A 9,151-nucleotide genomic window follows, 5' to 3' on the forward strand; every position below is an offset into this window, starting at 1 on the left:
TTTTCCTGTTATCTCCTAATTAGTTCTAAAATTCAGTTATATGAAACTGAGGCTAGCTGGTAGTAAGGTTTCCTAAACTCTGTGGTAGCTCTCAGAGAGGCTGATTTCATTAACAGCTGTAAAATATCAGAGTATTAACAGTGCTTTTGGTGTGCATTGTCGAGGCCACAAAAGGAGTTCTTAGTTATTACTTTGGGTTAATTAGCAGGACTGAGGCAACTGTATAGCTTATTGCTTGGGATATCATGCCCTTTCTATAAATGAATCAAGTTCTCTTTAAGTTAAACCATGACCAAAGTAACCAAAAATATTAAACATAAAAAATCATCACTAGCTCATAACTGTTTCAATATATCTTCTAGAAATATTCATGGTCTTTAAAATAATATTCTATCATTTGAATTTTAACTGTTTAAAAATTGACCAGACTTGTTTTCTCAATTTGAATTGTCCAGAAATCAGGTTTAAATTCTCTGGCTGTGTAATATATACTTATGTGCTTCAACTTAACACCTCTTCACTCAATCACCTTTCTCTTTGTTATTTATTGTTCTCCTTCTTCTCAAGATTGCATTCTCTCAGATGTTCTTTCTGATCAAATTGACCAAGCCCTTCCTCTTTCTCCCTCTGCCAATATTATTGTTACTAGTGACTTTAATGCTCATCACACTAAATGGATTGGCTCTAAACGCCACATTAACATTGTGGCTCTTTTCTCAGACAACCCTAATCACTTTCGTTCACTCCTTGATTTGTGTCTTGTTTCTAACCCTAGCTTGTGCTCAGCTTCTCCTTGCTGTCCTTTTGGTGGTTCCAACCATTTAAAGATCTCTCGAAATCTTTTATCTTGTACTTCTTCTGACTCACCCTATCATCGCATTACTTACTACTACCCTGAAGCTGACTGGATTTCTTTTTGTGATTTTCTTTGTGATGAACTTATACTGATGTCTTTTGTCTCTTTGCTGTTAAATATGCCTCATACATAACCTCATGGATCCAGGCAGGTATAGAAGTTTTATTCCTTTTTCGGTTTCAAGTTAAGTTTCATTCTACTCTATGGTTTCCGGTTTCAAGTTAAGTCTCATTCTACTCTATGATTTTGTTTTAGTAGATAAATAAGAATGGGAAGTTCTAATGTGCACTTTTTTTGGGATCACTCTCATATACACACCTATTCCTGCAGATTTAGGTTGGTACTATCCTTATTTAAGATAATTTATTTCGTTAGGGTATAAGGTTTTTATCAAAAAATCTCTGAATTAAAGTTTAGTTTTAAATGATTACAAACAGTTATTATTGTATATTAAACTATTAAAAGCAAACATGTATAAAGACAGCTAGGGCTCCCCATACCGTCAATGAAATTGATACCTGTCAATATTTGACAGTTTTATTATAATTATAAGATCAAGATATATTAAGATTTTTATATAACATGTTTTGTTTAACAGCAGCAGCATTACTTTTAAAAGCCCTTGGTAGAGTTTAATCATGAGGCTTGCTTTGTCTCTTCTCTCCCCAAACCCCCTTCCCCATTCAAAAGTTTTCAATCTTGCCTAAAATATTTCGAATGTCAGCAATGCTATTAATAAAGCGCTAGTAGTTTAAATAAGCCTTAAAAAACCAACTATGTGATAAATACCAGTTAACTTAGAAGTAGATACAAGTTTTAATAGGAGTAGTAGTTGTAGTAATGGTATAAATTTGTAATATATATATATATATATATATATATATATATATATATATATATATATATATATATATATATATATGATATTATATTAAATTAAGGAACTGGAAAAACAACAACTATTGTGGAGGTTATAAGACAATCAGTAAAGAAATATAATTTAAAGGTTTGATTTTTTTAAATTTTTAAAATGGTCCTAAATAATAATAGCCTTTATATATATATATATATATACATATATATATATATATATATATATATATATATATATATATATATATATATATATATATATATATATATATATATATATATATATATATATATATATATATATATATATTAGGGATATGACTTTTTAATTTTTTTTCAAATAAAATGTTTCCTGTATCATAAATCGATGAACTTTTACCTAAAATCATGAAAAAAGGCCCAAATAGCTTTCTGCAACAAAAAAAGGTCACCCCCAAAATAAAAATTTGATTTACCATTTTTATACATTCATTTTTGACCGATGTTTTAATCTTAAGCTTAATTCTCAGCTTAATTCTATTTATTTCATTATTTTGTTATGAATTTATAAATATAACGCCACACGTTACCATGGCAACGAAACGGCCATGTGCCGGCAAATACTTGGAATTGTTATGTGATGACGTCATTGTGTTACCACGGTGATATAGACGACTGTAACAGACTGTAGAAGATTATAGAACTTAGTAGAACATTCTGGAATCTCTAAATAATTATATAAGCGAGCTGCTGTCAGAGCTCAGTGTTGATAATGTGAATAGTTCTATGAAGTACTCTGCGTGTAACTGAGCTAATAAGGAACTACTGTAGCGAACTAAAGACGCTGTAAGTGTACGAAGTATAAGTAGTTGTAGCATTATCGTTAGGATACGGACTGGATTATCGAACTGTTATCAACATTGACTGGATTATCGAACTATAATTGGATTACTATACAGTTAAAGTATTTTATTAATTAAACGACTTTATTAAACGGATATTTACGCTCAGCTATCCGTAAAGTCGTAACAATATTATATGATGTCTCACAAGAAAAGTCATACCACAGTAACAAAGAACAAGAAGACTTGGACTAAAAATTTGGTGAGATTTCAAGAGTCACACAGAAGAAGAGGAAGCGTGGCTGTAGAAGAACATTCACTCGATGAAAAATCCAGAATACCACTTCAATTGCAGATCGTAGGAAGATACCAGTTTCTCGGAGCATATGTTAAAGGAAGAAAAGAACGAATAGACCAAATTTCTAAGGAAATTACAAAATTGTGGGACAATAAACTGAATTTTCCACGTGTGTCTGATCAAGTGATAAGAGCAAAGCTTATGAAGGTGCTGAAGGTCTATGATGAATGTGTCAAGCGTGGAAAATATGATGTTCTCAATGCATTATTTGACATCACGAAAGTGAATGGCCAGTGGTTATCCTCGGAAGATAAACGTCTATACCACCTACAAAAAGAAAGTAAAGGACAGGTGGGGTACTCAACAGGACAAGTGGCAAGTAAAGAAACCATTCACCCTTCCAAGAGAAGGAAAGTCCAGTCTGGAACAGCAATACCTTCCACATCACAAGTCCTGTCTACCACAGACAGTGGTACTGAATCTGAAAACTGCAAAAGTAAGAGTGAAGATGATGAAGACGACGACGGTGATAAAGACGATGATGAGGACACTCAGAAAAAAACTAGAAAGCACTACAAAAGTAAATTTGCTGTAAGTATGGTTACATCAAGTGGAGTTTCCACAAAGAAAGCTGCTAAAATATGCAATGTATTATCACAACAAGGTATTGATATTCCAACTCCAAGTCAATCAGCAATTTACAAGTCCATATTCAAAGAGGCAGGTAAATTAAAAAAAGAAATGATACAACAACTTAAAATGGAACAGTGGTCCTTACACTTTGACGGCAAACGAATAGATGATAAGGAATATCAGGTAGTTGTACTTCAGAATGAAAGAACTGACGTGAAACTTGATGCACTGCGTTTAAAAGATGGCAAAGCTGAAACTGTTGCTGAAAAAATTGCCAAACTTATTGATGAATACAATTTGTGGAATTCAATTAAGATGATCATTACTGATACAACAAACGTCAATACTGGGAAGAGAAATGGAGTTGTTGTGAAGTTGCAACGTATGTTTAAATTAAAGGGTGTCACAATACCACAATTTATCGGTCGTCAGCATCACGTACTAGACAGGATCCTCCGTCTGGTGATGGACGAAGAACTTGGGGGCGATACCAAATCTCCAAACATTGAATACCCATTTGTGTCTGAACTGTTGAATAAGTATGATGAACTGAAGGATAAGTTTGTGAATGGAACTGTAGAAATTCTTGATAAATCAGGGTGGAGAGACGATATGAAGTTTTTGTACCATTTAACAAGAGTGTTTAGGTTCTATGAAGAACAAAGAAACTTCCCTCTGATTCACTTTCAGAACATTCCTAATATGAGCAATGCCAGATGGAACTCAAGAGCCATTCTCGCCATTCTGGCGTTCATTCTTATGCCTGAAGCGAGAAAGAGTTTGGAGAAGGTTTGCAGGTTCATTTCATATGAGTGGGCAGAACATTGGTTTAGTAGTCAAAAGTACAATGACAATGACTTCAAGAATTTATCTGATGTATTGAAGCCTTACAAAAAGGCATTGCAGTCATTCAAAAATCACTGGAAGAAAGAGCCATCCGTCATCGACATACCACGAAGTAATCAGATAGCTGAACGTGCAATCAAGGTGATGCAAGACCTGTATGCTTCCTGCAGAAAGAAAGACAAACTGCAACTTCAATTCATTCTAAGTAATAAGCGCTAGACTCTTTATGAGACGTGAGCATCATGTGACCCATGTACTAAACACAGTAGGCCTATAGACACAGACAGTTATGTATATTGTTGTACTAGACGCTTTGATACTGTTAATTTTGTAATACTTGTATAATTATATATCACATAATGTTTTTTGTTATATCACAGTACATGTTGCATAAATAAATAAAATAACAACAGGAGTATGACTCTTACAACATCTTCAGCCTTTAATATTCATTTACTGTACAAAAGTGTACCTATTGAAAATTCGATTTTTTGGTTTTGGGGTGACCTTTTTTCAAAATATGTCAAAATGAAACATCTATTCGTTCTTTTTACATAAAAGTTCATTGAATTACGATACAGGCCTAGTAGGTTGCAAAAAAGTCATATCCCTAATATATATATATATATATATATATATACATATATACAAATATATACAAATATATATATATATATATATATATATATATATATATATATATATATATATATATATATATATATATATATATATATAATTTCTTATTTAGTTTATAATAAGTAGTCCAAAAAAAATAATTCAATTTTTTTAATGTTGTATTATAATATTATAAGGTTAAATAAAATATAATATTGTATATAGTATAATATATTTTCAATGATGTTTTAAGTATTTTGAGTTTATAAAAATAATTAATAATATAACATATGTAACACAGATACTGGTATGTGCACCTTCAAATATTGCTGTTGATAACATAGTGGAAAGACTTTCAAAGACAGACATGAAAGTACTTTGTTTATTATATTTGTTTCTAAATCTAGTTTTATCCAAATAAATTAATAATAAACAAATAACTTAAATTTTAATGTTAAGGTAATTAGATTGGGTCATCCAGCTCGTGCTCTAAATGAAGTGCAGAAGTTTACATTAGATGCTGTGTTACTGATGCAGGACTCTAGTGACATTATAAAATCAGTGCGTAAAGACATCTCAGCAATGTCGGTAATATTTTTTCTAATTTTAATTTTTAACTAGTGGTCAGATAATCATTTTTTGTTAACTTTAAAAAATATGAAATACTTAAAAAAATACTAAAAGCATTTGAAGTTTTGGAAATAGATTAGGAAATAAATTGTTTAAATAAAGCAAAATAAATTAGGGCATATAATAACAACTTGCCATGTGATGTTTTCAAAGATGTCAAAGTAAACTACTCTTGTACTTCTTGCTCTTCTCTTGTACACTTGCTCTTCTCTTGTACTTCTTGCTCTTTTCCTGTTCTTTGTAATAATATAATTAGGTCTTAATAACCTAAAAAAAAAATTATATAATGGTAAAATCGTTTTGTGCAAATATATATGTTTTTTAAAAATCAAAAATGTTTAGTGTAAATTTAACAAGAGGATCAACAAAAATGAAACTCACACTTTGCGGCGGGAGATAAAGGAGCTAAAACGTGAGTTAAAGAATCGTGAAAGTAAAGCAATACAAGATGTTTTAAAAAATGCTGATGTTGTATTATCTACAACTACAAGTGCTTCAACAGATGGTCCGTTAAAGCACTTGCCTGATAATTATTTTGACCTGGTTATCATTGATGAAGCTGCACAAGCTATGGAGGCTTCTTGTTGGATTCCGCTACTTTTTTCAAAGAGGTTGGAATTTAGATTTATTTTAATGCAGTGTAAAATTTATTTATTATTTACAGTTTATTTTTAGGTTTTTAATTTTTTTAGGATTTTGGTTTTTTATTTTCTTATTATATTTACTTTTTATTTTGAACCTTTTTTCTTTGTCTTTTTTTTTAAATCTAGTTGTTTCCAGTTTAGGATGTTGAATGCTGGATCTTCTTGACTCAATGCATGGGTTTTGCTTGTGTCTCTGTTTTTTTGACTAGGCAACTCATTCTATTATCTCCTAATGAGGGTACAGCTCTAAAACTCAGTTTTATGGTTCTGAGGCCGGCTGGTAGTCAGGTTTCCCGAACTCTGTGGTAGCTCTCAGAGAGGCTGATTCCATCAACAGCTGAAAAATATCAAAGTATTAACAGTGCCACGTTGCACATGGGTGGTGTCCCTGTTTGTACTTTTGGTGTGCATTGCGGAGGCCACATTTGGAGCCCTTTGTTACGGCTTAAGGTTTATTAGTAGTAATGAGGCAATTGCTTGGGCTATTAAACAGTGTTCTGAGTATTATCTATGCTTTGAGTCAAGTTCTTCAACAAATCTAAAAATGAATAAAGTACCAAAAACTATAAAACACAAAAAACCATCATCATCACCAAGTTCTCTAAACCTATTATTCACTAATATTCGTGGTCTTCGAAGTAACTTTTCTTCTGTTGAGTCTTATCTCTTGCAAAGTTCACCAGACCTACTTGCTCTTTGTGAGACTAATTTGAGTTCAGCTGTCTTATCTTGCGATCTTAGTGTTGATGGTTATGTTCCTTTAATTTGTAAAGGCTCCAATAGTCACATGCTTGGTCTGGGCATTTACATTCGTAAGAATTCACCCATTTGTCGTAAAACTAGGTTTGGATCCACAGATTATTCTTTTATGTGCTTTCGTTTAGCATCACTTCACTCTATCGCCTTTCTCTTTGTCCTATATCGCTCTCCTTTATCTCAAGACTGCACTCTTTTCGATGTTATTTCTGATCATATTGACCAAGCCTTCTCTCTTTATCCATCAGCTAACATAGTTGTTGTCAGTGACTTTAATGCTCACCACTCAGAATGGCTTGGCTCTAGTGTCAGTGATTCTGCAGGCATTAAAGCCCACAACTTTTGCCTTTCTCAATCCCAAACTCAAATGGTCAACTTTCCAACTCACTTTCCAGACAACCTGAATTATTTACCTTCTCTACTCGACTTATGTCTTGTTTCTGATCCTAGTCAAAACAATTCTCCAGAAAACAGACATCTGTTTATTACTGCTAGAAACCATTGTAAAAGGTTTTGTCTAATGCCAAAGCCCGCTATTCTCAGGTCATGAAATCTTGTATTTCTTCTCAAAAATTAGGCTCTCGTGACTTCTGGAGAATCTTTAATAGTATCAATAATAAGGGCAAATCTTTAATTCCACCTTTCTTGTATGGTTCAGACTTTGTCGCCTCACCTAAAGACAAAGCTGAATTGTTTGCTAAAAACTTTTCATCAATATCATCTCTTGATTCCACTAGTTGCGTTCTACCTGATATTGCCAACAAACAGGTTGATCCATTGTTTGACATTTGTATCACTCCAGCTTCTGTATCTAAAGTGATTTCCTGCCTAGATTCTTCTACAGCTTGTGGCCCGGACAACATACCTGTTATTGTCTTGCAGAAGTGTTCTCTGGAGCTGTCGTTTATACTTTCAAAATTATTAAACAAGTGCTTATCAGTAAGTCTTGTTTTCCAGCCTGCTGGAAAGCGGCATTTGTTATCCCTATCTTCAAAAATTCTGGAGAGCGATCTGATTCGTCTAACTACCGTTCCATTAGTCTACTTCCTATCATAAGCAAGGTTTTAGAATCTTTAATTAACAAACACTTAATTTCTCATCGTGAATCTAATTACTTACTTTCTGACCATTAATATGGATTTCGATCTTCTTGTTCTACAGCTGGTTTGCTAACAGTAATAATCGATAGGTTTTATCGTGCATTAGATAAAGGTGGAGAGGTTAAGGCCATTGCTCTTGACATGATAAAGTTTGGCATGCTGGTCTTCTCCATAAGCTTTCTTCTTATGGTGTATCTTGCAACACCTTTAAGATTATTGAATCCTTCCTTTCCAATCGTATCGCAATAATTTAGATCTTCCTATATTTATGAACGGTGATGTACTCGATGAGTCATCTACTCGTCATCTTCTAGGATTAACTCTTACTTCCAGTCTTTCTTGGAAACTATATATCAAATCAGTTGCAAAATTAGCATCTGCTAAAGTTGCATCTCTTTATTGAGCTCGACACTTTCTTACTTTGGACTCTATTCTCTATCTCTATATATCTCAAATCCGGCCTTGTATGGAATACTGTTGCCATTTCTGGGGCGGATTTTCTAATGATATCATTTCTCTTTTAGACAAGGTGCAAAAACGCATTGTAAACATAGTTGGACCTGCTTTTGCAGCCAACCTCCAACCACTATCACATTGTCGTAATGTTGCTTCTATTTCTCTTTTCTACAAATACTATAATGGGCACTGCTCTAAAGAGCTAGTGTCTCTTGTGCCATCTACTAAAATTCATTCTCGTGTTACTCGTCATTCAATTAAGTGTCATCCTTTTTCTGTGACTGTTCCTAAGTGCTCTAAAAATGCTTATTTGTCTAGTTTTTTTCCTCGAACATCAATTCTTTGGAATTCGCTTCCTTCATCTTGCTTTCCTGATTCATATAGTTTGCAATCCTTTAAGTCATCTGTCAATCGTTATCTTGCTCTACAATCTTCATCTTTTCTCTTCCAGTAACTTCCAACTTTAATTAGTGGTTGCTTGCAGCCTTGTTGGAAGCGAAGATGTTAAAAAAATATATATATATATTTATATATATACACTACCGTCCATAATTATTCGAATGGTTGTACTTTTTCGAAATAAGATATCATAGTTTCACTTACTATTGGGAGAAAAACTG

The 9,151-nt window shown here is 32.9% G+C and overlaps 1 protein-coding gene across 1 annotated transcript in view; it reads left to right on the top strand.

Annotated features, from left to right (window-relative positions):
* LOC100201720 (DNA-binding protein SMUBP-2) overlaps positions 1-9,151 on the top strand; it is a 29,614-nt gene that overhangs the window by 4,804 nt on the left and 15,659 nt on the right. Inside the window, exons 4-7 of the mRNA XM_065798187.1 lie at positions 1,798-1,862; positions 5,247-5,318; positions 5,405-5,533; positions 5,918-6,186. Coding sequence (XP_065654259.1) covers positions 1,798-1,862; positions 5,247-5,318; positions 5,405-5,533; positions 5,918-6,186 — 535 coding nt within the window. The remainder of the gene's footprint in view (positions 1-1,797; positions 1,863-5,246; positions 5,319-5,404; positions 5,534-5,917; positions 6,187-9,151) is intronic.

The sequence above is a fragment of the Hydra vulgaris genome, chromosome 05, assembly GCF_038396675.1.
Source record: "Hydra vulgaris chromosome 05, alternate assembly HydraT2T_AEP".
NCBI classification, from domain to species: Eukaryota; Metazoa; Cnidaria; class Hydrozoa; order Anthoathecata; family Hydridae; genus Hydra; species Hydra vulgaris.